This window comes from Schistocerca cancellata, chromosome 2, assembly GCF_023864275.1.
Source record: "Schistocerca cancellata isolate TAMUIC-IGC-003103 chromosome 2, iqSchCanc2.1, whole genome shotgun sequence".
NCBI classification, from domain to species: Eukaryota; Metazoa; Arthropoda; class Insecta; order Orthoptera; family Acrididae; genus Schistocerca; species Schistocerca cancellata.
In genome coordinates, this window is record NC_064627.1 from 647,977,051 (window position 1) to 647,997,414 (window position 20,364).

The window sequence follows — 20,364 nt, forward strand, 5'->3', positions numbered from 1 at the left end:
GGGAAGGAGAGGGAAAGACGAAAGGATGTGGGTTTTAAGGGAGAGGGTAAGGAGTCATTCCAATCCCGGGAGTGGAAAGACTTACCTTAGGGGGAAAAAAGGACAGGTGTTCACTCGCGCACACACACACATATCCATCCGCACATACACAGACACAAGCAGACATTTGTTAAGTCTTTCCGCTCCCGGGATTGGAATGACTCCTTACCCTCTCCCTTAAAACCCACACCCTTTCATCTTTCCCTCTCCTTCCCTCTTTCCTGACGAAAGCTTGAATTTTCTGTGTATGTTTGTGTGTATCGACATGCCAGCGCTTTCGTTTGGTAAGTCACATCATCTTTGTTTTTCGATATATTTTTCCCTCGTGGAATGTTTCCCTCTGTTATATTCATATGTTATATTGTATTTCACAATTTTGTCCATGCCTGAATAGAGTGAAACCTGATAGTATGTTTCAATGCAAAAATTTGCAAGTTACAGTTGGTTGGTTGTATGAAAAGAGGAGGAAAGGGACTGAACTACAAGGTCATCAGTCCCTTGTTCCAAATAAAACAATGCCACAGGTGTGAGAATAAAACAAAAGAGACTGACAACTCAAAACGGAATTAAAGGAAAAATTGCAAGAACGATGAAGGTCAACAAACTTGTAAATGGACAAAAGGGGACAAGAAAACCACAGAAACACAAGAAATGGGATGAAGAGATTAAAACAACAAAGCAGGTTACCATGGCAGGCTGATCACGAAAATAAAAATGGAGAAGCCAGCCACACTGCAACACATTAAAACCTCCACCCTAGAAGGTGGATTACTTTATCAGTATACTTAGCTGTAAATGGAACTATTACTGAATTTAACTCTTACAGATTTTATAGAGCAAGGAAAGTAATCTGTATCTTATTTTGGTAACTTAGCACAAAAAGAATTACAGTTGAATGTATGTCGTATACATGCATGATAAATTCCTGGTTAAGAATAATAATTTCTGTTCACAAGTATTTACCTACAATTTCCCGCAATGCTGTGACAAAGTGTGAAACTTTTTTTACCATATATTCTAAATGGTTCAATCTGAACTTCAGTATTTTGTTGCGGGACAACCTCGTGGTACTAACTTACAATAAACTTCAGTGATGAAACTAATTGCCTAATAAGGGTCACTGCTTTTTCATACATTATTAGAAAACATGAGGACTTTGCTACTGATGATCAACACTGGATAGTAAACAGAGACATTGACTAATAAGCTACTCCACAGTTACAGAAACTAAGATCAGTGAGCTACGTGTCAAAAAGACAAACAAGGTGCGGCGGAAAGAAAATTTCTGAGTTGTAATTTCCTGCTATGCCTTGCTCTTTTCTGGAACTGTATAAGACATTTTCAAACAATAAATAAATATTCTATTAAGAAGTTTTATTCATGAAATTTAAAATGATGATGTTAAGTCTCATTAAGTCTGAGATTCTCTCAGAATGATAACATTCAGCATACACTGGTGATTGGAAACAACATGTATTAATGGATGCATTCTGTAAGCAAACTAATTAATCTCAATCTAGGCTTTGGTAGCTCATTGGCAACCATCAACCTCTTCTACTACTTACTTTCCATTGCAAGATTTATACATCAGACTGGAGATATGCTAATCTCTTCTGCTCCCCCCCCCCCCCCCCCCCAAAAAAAAAAAAAACTTAGTCCTGCAGGCATTAATATCCCTGATTTATATGGCCACTTGTGTAGGGGGTATTAATATCATTTCCATTGATCTAATTCAATTTTTATTTTGTTTAGGCCTATATTAAATGCGTGGCTTGGTAGATCAAAGGGTGCCAGGCTACAAATCTATACACTTGGGATTCAATCCCTGGTTGGCACAACATTTTTTTTTTTTTTCTGTCAGTTTTCACTTCTTCCACCTCTGGCAATGACGTGTATAGTGGAAATAGACAAGGCACTTTGTGGTTCAAAATCCACTGAACTGTAGTTTCCCCTGCAACTGGCTGATTAATCATGATTGGAGCTAAGTAATGATATACCTCTTCCAATTGAATCACAGCTAGCAAATCAACTTTCTGTTTATCACTTTGCCTCGTAACAGTGATTGTATTTATGAAATAACATTTTCACCAGGTTAAATCCCTTTCAGTTTAATGGAGAATTGAACAGCTGAAAACTGACTGGTGAAACAGTAATAATGATAGCTGGTCACTGCACAAAATCATCATATTTAACTAATGGAAAACTGACATAGGGTGTATTAATACCAACTGAACAATACTGACATGCCTGTCATAACTGTTCAAAAAGTAACTGATATACAACCATCTTGCAACATCCACTCAAGTAATGTGCAGACAAAAATTATATAAGAACTAAAGGTTCCATTTCAAAGACATACCTTTGTTTCAACTTTTCCAAATAAAAGGGCTGGAGTAATATTTGCTGGAGGTTTCGGAAATTTTAATGCTATCAGCATGTTTTTCAGGTCACTTGCAGTGGAACTTTCACTCTGAAACAAAAAGTATTTGGTTCATTAATCCATTGGTCATGTATGCAACAACTTTTTACAGCAACCATGTTTCACCATATAAAAGTACATGCAAGTAACTTTCTTACAAGTACATAGATTAATTAATTAATTAATTCATACACTCTCTCACATACCCATCATTTTCTATGGCTCCCTTCTTCAGGGACGGGAATAAGTCAAAGTATACATTGACTGACTAAAGCATATGTTAAAACTGTGTGTGTGTGTGTGTGTGTGTGTGTGTGTGTGTGTGTGTTTTTTTTATATTAGCCATGTTTAACATAGTAAAATAGGAGGAATGACTGTGCAGGAAAACCTGCTCCATCCTCAGTTACATTAAATTGCTGAGGTTTATCTCCTATTGCTTGCATTCTAATACCATCATTAATCACAGTAGTTACCTATCCATGACATGAATCGACAAGGAAAGATCCCAACAAGACCTCACATTTTGAGGAGAAGAAAGTAACACTTGCAAGGTATTAGCCATAGAAATCAATATTGCATGAAAATTTAGGCCTTAACTCTGATAGTACACAGTTTTGACTTCTGAAAGTACTGCTTTTAAACATGCCCATGCATTGGTTGACATTCGTTCCACTCCACTGCACCCACTTAATATTGAAGTTTGAAGTACTGTATAGTAGTAGTAGTAGTAGTAGTAGTAGTAGAAGGGTTTTGTGGGCGCACGACAGCAAGGTCTTCAGCGCCCGTTCAGTATCATAGTGAGACGGGTGTCAAGAAAAAAACTCAGAACATTTACATCAAACGGAACATAAAACACAGGGAACAATCATAAAAAATATGTGCTCACCCACACCGAAGCGTGGGATGAAGCAGGGCGTCAGCAGTAAAACATGGACAACACAGGAAGAAAAAGGTAGAGGGAGCTAAAACAATGGAGCAGATGGAAGTGGCTGGCTGACCGCAAGGAAAAAAGGGAGGAGTCAGCCACTCTGCAATACACTAAAACCGCCAGCCTAAAAGTTTAGGCCAGATTCCAGACACATCACAAAACTTAAAACCCCTAGACACACACGTCTCATCGTTAGCTAAAACACAGGGCAGATCCCCAGCAACTTGTGCTTCTGCCCTTGCACCACGGTATAAAATGCAGTCTGTTAAAATGTGCCGGACAGAAATGTGCACACCACAAGCATCACAAAACGGAGGATCCTCCCGCCGTAATAAATAGCTATGTGTCACAGGACAGTGCCCGATCCGAAGACGTGTGAGCGCCACCTCTTCCCGCCTGAGCAGCCGGCAGGAGGAACGCCACGGCCGAGTGGTTGACTTTACCGACCGCAGTTTATTGGCCGTCACCGCCAGCCAGTCGTCCTCCCACAACTCCATGCACTTCCTGTGGAGTGCAGCGATGACTGACTGCAAGGGGATAGGACACTGGACCACATCCTGCTCTCTGCAGGCCTCCTTGGCAGCCCGATCAGCCTGTTCATTGCCCCATATGCCGACATGACCAGGCACCCAGCAGAAGGATACCTCTGCCCCACCGTTGGAGCAAGTACAGTTGGTCATGTATCAGCTGGACCATCTCTTCAGTCGGGTATATGTTCTGCAGTGATTGTAAGGCACTAAGAGAATCGGAGCAGAGAAGAAATCGATCGCCCCGAACACGATGCATCTGCTCCAGTGCCGTCAGGATCGCGTGGAGCTCCGCTGCGAAAACGGTATATTCAGCAGTGAAGTACTGTATAGTGGATTGAGTAAGAGGTATGTGAAATATGTTTTAACACTGTAGTATGTCTTGTCTATTGCATCCAAGCACATGGTTTCTAAGTGTAGCCGTTTCCAGAGATCTCTGCATTGAATGTTATGTTAGAATCTACAAATGCAGTGTAAGTGAACTAAATGAACAAGTGTCACTAAAGATGTGGCGTTGAAGTATTACTAACATCACTGTTGAATATTATTTTCATTGGATTTTAAAGCTGCTGCTTTTGAACTGAACCACATTTGAAGGAGATGTGCTATTCTTCAACATGATCATACATCCAAAATCATTAACTTTGTTTCATAATAATTCTTCAATTGGTTAAGTTTATTCATTTTGATTTTGAGGCATATATTTGAGGTCTGATAAAAAAGTAACAGAAATTATTGTTTTTCTTAAAAAATCTTTATTAATCAACATCAACTTTTTCCCCTTCAAAGTAACACCGCTCAGGTATAAAACACTTGTGTCAGCACTTTTTCCAATCTTGGAAGCACTTCTGGAACCAAATTTTTGTTATGGTCTTCACCTTCGGCAATTCTGTTTTTATCTCATCAATGGTAGCAAAACGACGTCCTTTTGTGGTTCTCTTCAGTATTGGGAATAGAAAGAAGTTGCAGGGCACCATGCCTGGTGAAAATGGTGGCGAGGGGAACATAATGGTTTTGCTTGTTGCCAAAAAATCACGAACAAGCACCGAGGTTAAGGTGGAGCACAATCGTGATGCAATTTCCATGAGTAGTTTTGCCACAATTTTGGTTGTTTTCTTATAATAGCTTCATGTAAATGGTGCATAGCTTCCAGGTTGTATTCCTTATTGATTACACATCCATAAGGCGGGAACTCATGGTGTGCTATCCTATTGCAATCACAGAAAACAGTGATAAGAACCTTCACATGTGATCGAACCTGTTGAATTTCTTTTTGTCTTGGCTCTCCAGGCAGTTTCCACTGGGATGATTGGGGATTGGTTTTGACGTCATACCTGTATACCCATGTTTCATCACCTGTTATAAACTTCTTTAGAAATTATCAATCACTGTCAACCTCATGCAGAAATTCCTGAGTGATTTCTACACAATATCATTTTTGGTCAAAAAACAACAATTTAGGAACAAACTTTTCCGTTACATGTTTCATGCCCAAAAAGCAGAAAAAATTGATTGGCACAAGTCAAAGGATATGCCAACATCATCAGCAACCTCTCTGGTGGTGATTTTCTGGAAACATTTTTACTTCTTCCACATTGTCTTTAGTAAATGATATGCTAGGGTGTCCAGGGTGGTCGTCCTCTTCTTGACCCTCTTTGAAAAGTTTGTACCACTTATTAACTCTTGTCTTACTCACAATAGATTCAGCAAATGCCACAGTCAACATTTTGAATGTGGTGCTGCACTTATTCCATATTTCAAGTAAAATTTAATGCAGATTCTTTGATCCTTCTTTTCCTAAATTAAAAATTCACTGAGCACTCAAAACAGAAATAACCTTTTTGATTGTCAGCAATAAACCAAACATTTAAAACAGCTGTAAGTGCAAACAGTCATCAGAAACATGTGTACCAATAAGATAGAAAAAAATTAAATCTGACATATAAAATCTGCAAAATTAAAAACAATTCCTGTTTCTTTTCAATTACATCTCATATAGCTGCAGAATATCAATATGAGAATGTTATTAAAATATTGAGGTTGGAATAATTTTCACATGGGATAGATTGCTGGAGCAGAGAACTGTTTTTCCTCCTTAAAATCTTAGTATAAGTTTGTGATGTTTCTGTGCGAGACCTGTTTACAACTAACAATGTAGCTAAAAGCAAATTTCAACCCTTTAATCTAGGTAAAGAGAATTTGAAGCTAAATGACAAATATGGTATGATTTTAATTTTCTTCAGTTTGATTTATATTTTTGCATAAACCCTATTGTCCTCTGAAACCTAGATAAGGAAAGAAAGAACAACCAAAAGACTTAAGACTGATTAGGGTTTAACGTCCTGCCAATGACTAGGTCATTATAGAGGAAGCTCAGACTTGGATTGGGTAAGGATGAACCTTCTTAGAATTTAGGTAAACCAATGAAAACCTAAATCCAGTTGGCCAGTTAGGGATTTGAACCATTGTTGTTCTGAATACGAGTCCAGTGTCTTACCTCTATGCCTCCTCACTCATAATGGAGTGATCAGACTTGTCATTTCAAAATTTGCTGTGATTTTTTTTCCATTTGTAGTTGCCACATACTAAATTTCAGTGCTGATATGAACTGGGAGTTACCTAAAAACTGTCACAACAGAGTAATTCAATGCCAGTTCAATACAGAAAACTGGCATTTTCAACCTGACTATCCTGGATTTCTTCCAAATTCGGTGTATTCAATAATCAGATAAAAGACAAAAACTTTGCAGAGGTATATGACAACTGCGAATAAAGTTATTGTCCAGCTCTTTTCGGAACTTTTGTGAAATGTGCACATGTGTCTCAATACAAATGATACAATTTGTGTGTCTAATCCAGATACAGCAATGAAACTTATATCACTGAAAAGCTAATGAGTTGAGCTTTATATAGAAATGTGGCATGGTAGGTTTCTAAGAATTTTCATATACAAGGTCAATCATTGACATTTGATATTGAATATCTCAAAACAACCCACCTTCAATTTCCCAAAAAAATTTTATTGTATTCCTCAAGGGTGTCACTATAAAAATAGTAAATATCTAGATGGCACACCACAGTCACCATGCCCAAAAATTTATTTTGTCTATATCACTACCCTTTCAAAAATTGGTAATTAGCTCATAAGTATGAACCAAATTATTGAAAAGTATAAATTGTAAGTAATGTTGTATAAAAATATGGTTTATTTCACTGCAATGTATTATAAACCATCTACAGTGCAGCTTCCATGAAGACGCAATAAAAAGTGGCTACAAAACATCACACGTTAAATGGTTAATGTTCGCTATATCTGATGCAAGGTGATTAAGTATCTTTCCAGTTGGTGCCATTGTATCGAATCTTGTGATAATGTCATATCTAATGACAACACAAATGTCTGGTTTAGCGCGTAACACAAATGATGGTGATGGTCCTTGCAGATTGAGATGCTGGCCTGTCCATTTGTTCCTTTGTAAGTTTGTAAGACATGTGCAACCCACCAATGATTGTCATACATGCAGGCAACAAATCCATGCGTGACTGTTAAAAGCCTTTGGATACCATAGTAATCACTGGCTCAGCTCTACTCATTAACGAAATAGAATATGCCCTCCTTCACTATACATTCGTTGACATTATTACGGCTTATGGGTACCTGGAATTGCCCATCTATGGTTGGAATTTTGGTTCAGATTGCTAATTGTAAACCTGACTGGCTGTTTGGTACTATTAGACACTGGATCAGACAAATAGCTCGCTGTGGGCACTGTACAACCTGATATTACAGTGTCGCTAGCTGTAGAAATAGGAGCTGGTCTTACACTGTAGCTTTTAAGCCCAAATTGAAGCACTACATAACCATGAAGCCATTTTGCAAGTATCAGCAGTAGCTATATGAAACACCAAATAGTCAATAAATAATTAAAACTGAAGGTAAATATACGAGAACATAGGATGACAATGTGTACAACGAGTTGTTTAGCCTTTTCATCGAAAGTTTATTCACAATAACAACACAATTGTATGTGAATGGTGGTCTCACATCAAAATGATAAGTTAACTGAATTTAAAGTAGCAAAGTAAAATGTAATTACATTGTGCAAGCAGAGCATTTACAGACAATAACAACTTCACAAAAGACCCATAATTCTGCTCAGCATGCTTATTTAAAACCTAGGTCACTTGACTACAATTTTAATCAATACATTGTCTTATAACATGACCACCTTTCAAGAAAGCTGTACTTAACCTTTACATACACACATTTTACAATACATGGTAAATATTCTCAGTCAGTTTGAGACTCTGTAAGAAAATATTTAAATCCAGATTTTATACTAATAAAACATTAAGGTATTTACTCGCCACACCTGCCATTGAAACCCAACCCATCAAAACACCAACTTTTACATACTAAGGCAGTGCAGTTTGATGCTAGTCAAAACAGTTTTAAATACAATGTAATGTCAAACTATAGTTAATAACATAGAAATCAATGGAGTCAAACTGAGATTTCCATACTAGTTTTAATTAAGTGTGTTTATGTGGATTAATCTTAATTGAGGCACATTTCTGCATATTATTAAATAAATTGTTTATAAATATTTACTAACTTGTTTGGCAATAAACACAACTTGTTATCTTCATTGCTGGTATCAAGAGCTTTTAAACAGTGCCTCATTCAAGTACTTTGCATGACTGTAACCATTTTTATGACTTTTGCAATGAGCTTGTCTCACCACAATAAATCATAAGGTGTCTAGTTTTCTTATAGTACGTCTGTAGGACATGTTAAAATATTTTCAGTAAATATTACAATGTGATTCATGGTGTGGGTTCCTGTAGTCATGTCCTAGTTCATGAACCACGGGCAACGTATGAGTGGCCAAGTAAGTGGTCCCGACAGTCGGGATGCCAGTTACTTTGGAATAAGGCTGGGCATTACGGACATATTCTGAGTCGTGGTCACCTTTGTGCTCATACGGCAAAGACTATCAAATCCACCAGTTAGTCCCTCAGCTGTTAGGGGTAAAACCCAATGGGACTCGGGGCAAGTAAGGATAGCAACCTGCTTCTCTGGTATTTTAAATATGATGCTGGCAATAATCAGAGCAAAATGCCTCGGACCTTTGGAGGTGACGGAGTCCCACTTCTAACTGACAAACCAGGAACTCCTAAGATACGACTTGGCAAACAAATGGTAATGAGATGGGGAGCTATTAATATCAATGGGGGCTACTCTGGGAAGAAGGTAGAACTGGCAGAGGCTGCAAGTAAGATGGGGCTGGACGTTTTAGCTGTTAGTGACATTCGGGTAAGGGGTGAGAAAGAAGAGGAAGTGGGAGAATACAAGGCCTACCTGTCAGGAGTCAAAGCAGGAATAGCACAATGGGGTGTAGGGCTTTACATCAGGAAAGAAATGGAACCCAGCGTAGTTGCAATAAGGTATTAAACGAACGACTGATGTGGATAGATTTGACAGTGTCTAGCAAGAAAATTAGGATTGTGTCAGTATATTCACATTGTGAAGGGACAGATCAAGATAAGATGGATAGTTTTTATGAGGCACTCAGTGATGTAATTGTTAGAGTAAAGGACAAGGACAGTGTTCTGCTCATGGGTGATTTTAACGCCAGGATTGGAAATCGAACAGAAGGGTATGAAAAGGTTATGTGTAAATTTGGAGTGGATATGGTGGCCAACAGGAACGGGAAACAACTCTTGGATTTCTGTGCCAGTATGGGCTTAGTAATCACAAACTCCTTTTTTAAACATAAGAACATTCACCGATATACTTGGAAAGGCAGGGGAACCAGATCCGCCATTGACTATATATTAACAGATCAGGAATTCAGGAAGGCTGTGAGGGACACACGTGTATTCAGGGGATTCTTTGATGACACTGATCATTATTTAATCTGCAGTGAAATTGGGATTGTGAGGCCGAAAGCGAAGGAGGCCAGGTCCATATGTAGGAGGATAAGAGTGGAGAAACTTCAGGATAAGGAAATCAGGCACAAGTACATAACAGCGATCTCAGAAAGGTACCAGTTAGTTGAATGTAGTCAATTACAGTCATTGGAAAAGGAATGGACAAGGTACAGGGACACAGTACTACAAGTGGCTACAGAATGTCTTGGAACACTAGTGTGTAAAAGTAGGATGAAGCAAACAGCTTGGTGGAATGGTATAGTCAAGGCAGCCTGTAAAAGGAAAAAGAAGGCGTATCAAAAAAGGCTACATACCAGAACCCAGGTAGACAGAGAAAGTTATGTTGAAGAAAGAAAAAAAGCCAAACAGATAATTGCAGCATTGAAGAAGAAATTGTGGGAAGACTTTGGAAACAGGTTGGAGACTATGGGTCAAGCTGCTGGAAAACCATTATGGAGTGTAATTAGCAATCTTCGAAAGGGAGGTAAGAAGGAAATGACAAGTATTTTGGACAGGTCAGGAAAACTGCTGGTGAATCCTGTGGATGCCTTGGGCAGATGGAGGGAATATTTTGAAGAGTTGCTCAATGTCGGTGCAAATACGATCAGTAATGTTTCAGATTTCGAGGTAGAATGGGATAGGAATGATGATGGAAATAGAATCACATTTGAGGAAGTGGAGAAAATGGTCAATAGGTTGCAGTGCAATAAAGCAGCTGGGGTGGATAAAATTAAGTCGAATTCATCAAATACAGTGGAATGTCAGGTCTTAAATGGCTACACAAGATAACTGAAATGGCCTGGGAGTCTGGACAGGTTCCATCAGACTGGACGAAAGCAGTAATCACACCAATCTTTAAACATGGAAACAGAATAGACTGTAACAACTACAGAGGTATCTGCAGTCCAACTTTTCTTGTACTGTGTCAAACTCTCAGGTTTTTCAATACGCCAAGGTGTAAATTTGTTCCATCTCTAGCTATCTATTCAGATGTCTGATATATTTAGATTCTCGATTCAATCAGTAGCACGTATTCCGAATGGCATGCATGCATGGGGACAATTCCCGAACAGCTGCTCAAAGTTGGGGTGGATCACCACACTAGATGCCAATGACAGGCAACACAGATTTCCAGGGTGTCAAACCAGAAGAAGGTGCCACTGAATATAGAGCAGTGGTTCACCAGCCTCTGCACACGAGTTTGCAGACATAGCTGAAAATGCTCCGATCAAAATATGAATGCCCTCGTAGTGGACAGCAACTAACGTCCTGAAGTACGAAATACCGGCTTATCTATAAACCACACTACCACAATCTAACTGGATTTGACAGGCGGGATTTGTTGGCTCCCCAAGCCTTTCTGCAGAGGCATTTCAAAACACTCAATGAATTGAAGCCCTTTGTTCATAGGTCTCAGATGCAGGAGCCAGGATAATTTTGAGTCAAATAGTGTGCCCAAAACCTGCACATTTTCCTTGAAATGTACAGTATTGTCCCCCTTGTGAGCTCTGGTTGGTTGAAATTGTGACAAGCATGGTAAAAATTGACTTGCAGTCCTCTCTGGTGAGAACCTAAAAGCAGTTTTAGTTTCCCAAGCTTCCAGCCTCCCGGTTGTCAGCTGTAGCAGTCTCACTGTCGCCTTAAGGTCCGAGGAAGAGCAGAAGATTACAAAGTCATCCACTAACAGAGAGCATTTAATATGGTTTCTGAATGTGGAGGAGATGCCACTGATAGCAACTGCAAACAGTGTGACACTGAGTACACTGCCTCGGGGGACCCCATTCTCCTGAATATAGCGATAAGACGAGGCATCACCAACACGATATCTAATGCATTCTCCTCAAAAAAGGATCGGGTAAGAACTAGCAGATGCCCATGTAGTCCCGATTCACGACTGGTGAAGGATCGTGCACCTATTAGTGGTGCCATATGCTTTTTTGAGGTCAAAAAACACACCAACCGTAAGGTGTTTGAGTAAGAAAGAATCCTATATCACAATCTCCAACAGAAATAAATTGTCAAGGACGGAACAATAGCACCTGCAACCGTACCAGCTGTGGCACAGGTGACCTCGGGACTCATGGACCCAGATGAAGTGGCGGCTGACCGTGCACTTGACAGTCTTACCCGACACCTGATAAAGGATACACTTGGGGTAACTGTTAGGGTCCTTGCCTGGTTTCCACAATGGAATATCCAACTCGGGGACACTTTCCATAAAACGAGATCTGATGGACCAAGATAGGAGCTTTCCTTTGACTCCATGACACAGATGGCAGAGAATGGCATAATGAATCTGATCCATTCCTGGAGCAGTGTCTCCGGCTGTGCAGAATGGAAGACCACCTCATTACACAAGGAGAAGACTGACCAACTTGGCAGCCTTTGCTGGGTGGGTGCAGGCACTACCTGATGGTACACTTGTCTCAAATGGAATAGACCGAACTGAGATCGCTCCACAGGGATCCCATGAACCGCAAGGGAAACAAATTTCGACCCAGACAGATACCTGCATGCCTGAGCAAATCTTACACAACTAGGGATTGCTGCCTAAAGACTGTTTTACCTAAACATCCACTCATCTCATCAGCACATAGCACACTTTTAGGTTGAGGGTTTGTTTTCTTTTAAGAGGAGTGTACCTTCCTTGTGGTCCACACTGAAGAATAATGCTCAAGAGTTTATGTTAGAAGAGATATAGCAGCACAAGCCAGTTCCCAGCTTGGGAAATCTTTGGTCGCCACAAGCATACCCGACCACTGCTGGTGGAGTTCCGTGGGAAAAATAGAGTCTTTCATTCCCTAAGTTGTGGGACAGACTTCGTAAGGCCCCTCCAATGAGGCCTGTCCGGCTTTGGTGACCCTGACTGTAACTATAGTGCAACCAGTATAGCCTTCAGCACCATTGATGCACACAAAGCTCAGCTCTAAAGATGTGTATGCTAAAGCAGTTTTCATACCTCAGGAGAATTAATTTTTGAGTGAATATATAATTTTATTAATTTTGGAAGGAAAAGTTTATGATATGTTCATACACTGGATTTTATGAGATTGGTCTTTCAATGTACTGTCATTATTTCTCTCTCGAACCATTTGTCCCTATATTTTTTTACTACATTTACGAAATAATTATTCCACATATTTGCTGCCTGTGACTCATTTCTAGCCCTTCAATAGTGATGTTATACTGTTATGTGAATGGCTGCTCTGTCTCTTGTTTCATGCCATAACAATAATGTCGATTTTGATTCAAATCTAAATAAAACTCTAAACCACATTAATGTTGAGGTAACAGATGGTATCTCTTTACCCAGCTGTCAAAACTAGTGTCCATACGCACGCTGAAAACGGGACCATGGGACATTCTATGCCTATTTTGAAATATGAGGTTGTGCTGCAGCCTTACATAATTATAAGTACTGCAGCTACAAGAGAGTGGTAAGCATTACACAAACCTTAGGGTCAAGAGAATTTTGTCATGAAGATTCCATGCAATGCAGGTACTTTACTCCATTTGCTGTACCTGCATAAATTTATCACTTCCTTTGTCCATCAGAAAACTAAAATAAGAGATACATGACAACAAAGTCAGGTCCTACTACTTCTTTATTCATCAGGGAACTTTTAAGTAAGTAGGCTAAATGTAGTATGTATATGATCACATCAGGTCCAAATGTAACTACCTCATGCTAAGACGAAAAAACACAAACTACTGACAAGAGTCCACACATTAATGGCCTCAAATGGTGTAAAAAGTTTCCAGTCTCTTAGATAACAGGTAACATGAGACTGTCTAAATCAAAGCTAAAAAAACTTAACTGTAAAATGACTTCATCTTATTGAAGAATTTTTAAGTGTGGAATACCAAGTACCCACTGGTGTATTGTAACAATAAAAATGTAAGCTAAACATGTTTCAAACATTTTTATGGATAAAAAAACTTTTACAAAAATTATAGTTGTCTACTGTGAACTTAGATCATTTTAATATTACAACCCATATGTACGATGATTTCAAAAGTCACTAAAAGAATTTTAAGATTAATTACGCTGTCATATCTTGCACTCAACAGTAAGGGGTGTGTGATATTCAATATAAACGAAAGCACTGATACATTCAAGTGAGTTCCATTTAGCTAGAAGAACTGTTATATACTGAAACATCCCCTACATTAACTACTACACAGCCATGACATAATGAAAATTACTTTTGCAAGATGTGTGAATGCATCATCTCAAAATCAAACTTACCAACTCAACTTGCATCGTTTTAGAGTCATCTGGTTTATTGACTTGGATCATCCGTGCTGCCTGTAGCTCAGTCAGAAGAAAGTCCAGAAGTAACATCCGGTTCTTCCTCGATCCCAGTCTTTCACTCATATGTCCCCCAGTAAGTTGGCTATATGCGCATCCTATTAAAGAATGCAGATACAGCATTTTTATGAAATTCTTATTTATGTAATACATATTGAATCTGACAAATCCTATGCACAAGAGCAGTTAACACTTCAAAGAAAATTATGAAGCTAAAAATACACTATTCATTTGTAACTGCTTTATGTAAGCTGAGTAGTACGTATTTTCTAACCTTTTCTGGTAAAAACTATTTTGACTTCCTACCTTAATTTCAATCTTTAGTTATAACTATAGGCCTACATTTCTACAAGTATTTTCCAGTTAAGAACCAGGACACCACAAAAAGTAACACTTTATTGGTAATTACAGTTACTTCCCAATCATGGTTGCGGTACAAATACAGAACCACCATCAAATGGGGAGAAAAATGTGTGAAAGCAATGAAAATTATACAAAACTTAATTATTAAACTGTAGCTTGACAGCCAAGAAATGCTGAAGTTACTTCCCGGTATTAGGGAAGCATCCAATTCCACCCGCCTGCTTTGACCCATGTCATCAATATGGTGGAAATGCCTACTTCCACTGTATACAAACTGGCAATGATATAGTCACTGTATACACATGCCAACAAATGAGAACAAAAATACAAACGACACAAGAATGTCTCATTTATCTTGACCTATACAGCTCAAATGATGCCCTCAATACCAAAAAACCAACACCAAAATTTTCAAAAACGGGAAATGGACACTTCTCTTGACCTATGGAGCTCAAATGCAGCTCTAGATACCTACTGGCAAACCATAAATAAAAAAATCACAACCATAAACTTCACACCTACATAACCCACAAAACACCACCAAAACCCTAAAACCCGCATAGCCACTAGTTCAACTGAAACACCATAAATATAAAACAGATAAAATATCAGAATTACTACACATGAAATCAAAACAAAAATTACTTACCAACAAAATCACTTGGGTTGGCTGCCAACGACACCACACACACACACACACACACACACACACACACACACACACCAAACTGATCACACCTAGCAAAAACGCCACCCCCCCCCCCCCCACACACACACACACACACACACACACACACACACACACACACACACACACACACACACACACAAGGGAAGAAACCATAACTCTCAAAACAAAGCAGACACTTCCAAATCCATATTATGACTACCAAGACTCAAATGAACTAACATTATGACAATGCTAACCAAGACACAAATGAACTTGATACCACACATTAAATTCAACTTGTCAACATCCACCACCAGAGGGTGCCGTCAAATACAACACGACATCTACAAACACAAACCAACTCTAAAACACTGCACCACAGTGACGTCACACACCATGACAGCATTATGTCACGGGTCAAAGCAGATGGATAGAATTCGAAGCTTGTAATGACCCCACTTCCCTCTATTTCACTCTTGAATGAAGAACTTAATACTCAGGCTGCACCATGGCTCAGTCTGTCAACACAGGGAAGATGTCAGCACAAGTAAGGGAACACTAACACACTACACCAGGGGTAGTCAACCTTTTTTACCAACTGCCCACTTTTGTATCTCTGTTAACTAGTGAAATTTTCTAACTGACCACTGGCTCCACAGTAATGATTATTTATAAAGTAGCACAGTAACTTTACTTAATAAAATTTGTAAAGCAGAGTTCCTCAAAGTTAATATACATAACAAAAATAACATACCAAATACTTTGTCAAAATTTGATTAAAATCTAAACAAAATACTTTTAAACACTAACACCTCATCACCCATGATGAAATTTGTAAGTTCTACTCGTGGGCGGTTGGGACCAGGTTGACTACCAATGCTCTACACAATATGATACAGTTGAGTTCGAAATCAAGTCCTCTGACTCCCCGTACAAAAACATTGGGCCTATAATTTAGGAACATTATAAATTTAGTAAAAGTGCATTTACTGTGGCAGTAGCTTTCACACTGCTGCTCAGCTAATTATGGGAAGTGATGACAACTAATCCAGAATTTAAAGAGTTAACAAGATGGCAGAAAACAAATATTCCTTAAAACTTATACTGTTCTCTTAGGTTCCTGAATCAAAGCCTCATAAACCAGGGCATTTCGGTTAATGCAAGGCATAGGTTTTGAAATAAGTCATTAGATGCAGCGATTCTCACTGGCTATCATACAGCCTACTATCACCTAATCAGCTACGATCAACAGAAATGAATTACTAACTACAGCATGCAGAGTGAGAGCCATCAATACTAATTCCACCTTAACCAAACATTTATAAATGCCAAAAAGTTATTTTTGTTATAAAGATATCCTGCAATTAGTTACATATCTTGGTGTGAATATTTTGCATTTATTGGTGTCAATATTTTACTCAATCTCTAAATTTTTCTGACAATTTTCCGGTAAACACATCATAATACTTGTACAACACTGATGAGAAAGTACACTGTAAGGCAAAAATAAGATAATCAAAATATATTTCATATAACAATGTAGGGCCCCAAAACCATGGCAGTGGTAACAAATTTGTGGCACAGTCCAAGGTCTTGATTGAGTTAGGCAGTGACAATTTTATTTGGAGTCTGCAATTCCAGCGACTGTGAATCAGAAGTACGAGTTTCTGGTAATTTACTGCAATACACTCAAACTCCCTCAAGGTAGAAACACAGGAGAACAAGAAATGAAGGAACCATTGCTTTGAACTGAATACTGAAGGAAATATTTCACTGACAGAAAGACTGCCACTTATAAGGGTCATTCATGGTAGTAATTTATTTTTCTTCCTGCTGACACCGACCACTGCAACGTGCACAACAAAATTTGCTCTCCGTATTTGAGCCATTAACAATATGTAAAGTATATATTTTGTACAAGTTGTCTGACATATAACAGCTTCTCTAGGCTAGTATTTGTTTTCACTTTCTAACAGAAAACTATGCAGTGAGATAGGTGCTCCCAAATCAACTGATATCGCCAATCTTACTATAAAGTATCAGTGCAGTCTTTTGGATACTTTGTGTGATAAATGTTCCAAATGAAAGGAGCTTACCCAACTCCTTCAAGAAACTACTGAGTTCTAGCATGAACGAACTAGAATCCTCTGCAGTTGTGATAGCGTTAACATGTTCTTCCAAATGGTAAAGTGTCTGGAGTTCTTTTGATATCCATTCCACAAGGGCAGTGTACTCGACGGATTTTGGGCCACCATCTAAAGCTTTTTCCAAGCAGGAATCGTCAAGCAATGGACCGGTGTACCTATAAATTGCATAACAATTCATAATATTGGGTTGGGTCATCAATGTCACATTAGCATTTTTAAGTTACACATTGACATTAAAAACTGTTACCCTAGATCTTCTAAAGAGTCTAAAATATCATTCTCCATTTTTAACTTCTTCGAATTACAAACTCTACAGACTCAAAAATATAATAAATCTCCGGGAAAGATTTCGCATGCCTACAACACACCACATACAGCCGGCAACCAAAGACCTTTACTGTACTGTCAGAAAAAAAATATCTCAGGAACTACCAACTGTTTCTCTATATCGTGTACTGACATAGACCATAGATGTATACTGGCTACTTTCGACTACTGAAGAACGGGATACAATCCGTCGGCTTTGAGCAATAACGCCAGACTTTGCCAGAGATGATTTATTACACAGATTTAACAGCAAAATCGAGTGTTCATAAAGAAGGGAATGCAGTAGAGAGAAAACGGATGGTAGACATATATCACTTGCGTTAATATTTCGAACATAATGTTAAGGATATCGCTTGTTTGAGTCCTAGTACTTCTGTAAAAACTACAGAAAATAAGGGGATACAAGTAACTTTAGCACGAAATATCTCAGTTGACGTATATATGAGTTGTATCTCGAACTTCAGTCGATCTGTATAGGTTAACTGCAGTACTGGATACAAATTTAACTTACGTCGATTTCTTCGTTTTCGTTACCATTAGTATCCTATTCTTCAGCTGACCTGTACATAGATCAATTAAAGTACAGGATAAAAAATTTTCTGGTGTTTGTTTTTTGGCCTCCGCTACTACTAGCATTCTGTTCTTAGGTAGACAGTATTATTAGCGAAGGCGAAAAGACTGCCATACGTAAAATTTCTATCCCATACTTTGGTTGACTTGTGTTGGTCAACTGAAGAATAAGATAACAGTGCTAACGAAAACGAAGAAATCGACGTACGTAACATTCGCATCTTCTACCTCAGTTGAACTACGCAAAGGCGAAAACAAAAGACACACATAAAATTTGTATCCCATGCTCCAGTTGAGCTATATAGGTAAAGTGAAGTATGGGATACTTTTTTTTGCCTTCGATACTAGTAGTATCGACTGAAAATTATTGTAGTCTTGCTAGCGACGACAGTAAAACCGACAACAATAAAATTTCCGTCCCATTCCTCAGTTGATTTATATAGGTCAACTGAAGAATAGGATACTCGTATTATTGAATGGGAAAATAACGACATCCTGTATTTCAGTTGACCTCTACGTTCCTAGTCTAATTAAGCGCTACACCTCCACATGAACAAATCGTATGATGAGCAGACACGCTTATCAGGCGCATAAGTTCACTGCACTCGCGACATCAAACGTAGTCAGCAAGAAGACCAGGAATTTGCAAAAATCGAATGGTCGCCATCATGCCTACGCCCAAAGCCTGCTTCAAGTCTTCCACATTCATGGGAATAGAAAAATCCATAACTGCAAGCGAAAATCAAAGACTAAACATTCTTCTAAATGAAAAACTATTCTTCCAAATTACCTCAATCTCACTAAGAATGAAATTAAGTAACGAATGATTTGGAAAGAACCAATTATTTAAATCAATGCAAAGGAAAAAAATATCACACAATGTCTAGTGCTGTCTTTTAAAAACACATTCGTTTATTTCAATTTACAATGATAGCGCTTATCCACAGCAGACAACCGATTTATTATCTACGGCTCGACAGTTAAGACATTAATATCAATGAGTAATCTATGACATAATTGGTCAAAGCCGACGGGTTGTATCCCGTTCTTCAGTTGAGCTGGCTACTTTGATTCATTTATTTGGCCTTCAGTGTGGGTATGCTATTTCGCCATAAATAATTATTCTGTTTTGCCTTCAGCCTTCAGCCATTAACAATTACAAAAAAACTGATAATTTTTAAAAAGTAAGATAATACGCCACCAGAACTAGATTACTATTAAAGCATTCAGAAACGGGAGTCTGAAACAGGTAAGAGTTAAGAGTGAGTTTGCAGCTGACCGCACCACATACGAGAAACATCCACTTTGTGATCCAGCAGATTATTGGTAATGCAAACAGCAAGAGCTGTTAAAAGAATGTTTTGTTTTTAAGAAAATAAATTACACTGTTGTTTTTAAGAAAATAAATTACACTGTAATCACTTCACTTCGGATCACAATATTTTTCTTATTCTGGAAGTAATCTACATCTACATCTTTACTCTACGAATTGCTGTGAAATTCGTAGTAGAGGGTATGTCCCACTGTACCAGTCATTAGGGCTTTGTCCCGTTTTTCTTACATATAGAGCAAGGGAAATGCCTCTGTGCATACTGTAATTAATCTCATCTTATCCTCATGATCCCTATGTGAGTGATACATAAGGGGTTGTAGCATATTCCTGTCGTCATCATTTAAAGCCAGTACTTGAAAATGTGTTAACATACTTTCTCGGGATAGTTTTCGTCTATTTTCAACAGCATACCAGTTCAGTTCTTTCAACAGCTCAGAGTGCTTTCACAGAGGCACCGACAAAGGTCGTCAGACACCGCCGCCAGAGTTCGTCCGATGACATCGGCCACATCATGGAAATGAGCGTTTGGTGTCATTGGCCCGGAGGCCCCTTGTAGGACAGGTCCGGCCGCCTTGGTGCAGGTCTTACTACATTCGACGCCACATTGGGCGACCTGCGCGCCGGATGGGGATGAAATGATGATTAAAACAACACAACACCCAGTCCCTGAGCGAAAAAAATCTCCAACCCAGTCGGCAATCGAACCCTGGCCCATAGGACGGCAATCCGTCATGCTGACCACTCAGTTATCGGGGCGGACAGCCACATCATGACCACATAGCGTCCGTTCTCATT

General features: G+C 38.8%; 1 protein-coding gene across 1 annotated transcript in view; it reads right to left on the reverse strand.

The window, feature by feature from the left end:
- The window catches only part of LOC126157289 (protein FAM98A), a 56,832-nt gene extending 39,088 nt beyond the window's left edge, over window positions 1–17,744 (reverse strand). Inside the window, exons 1-4 of the mRNA XM_049916365.1 lie at window positions 17,587–17,744; window positions 17,289–17,494; window positions 14,097–14,257; window positions 2,399–2,509 (exon numbers count right to left, since the gene is read on the reverse strand). Coding sequence (XP_049772322.1) covers window positions 2,399–2,509; window positions 14,097–14,257; window positions 17,289–17,494; window positions 17,587–17,624 — 516 coding nt within the window. The 5' untranslated portion in view covers window positions 17,625–17,744. The remainder of the gene's footprint in view (window positions 1–2,398; window positions 2,510–14,096; window positions 14,258–17,288; window positions 17,495–17,586) is intronic.
- Window positions 17,745–20,364: the final 2,620 nt, after the last annotated feature.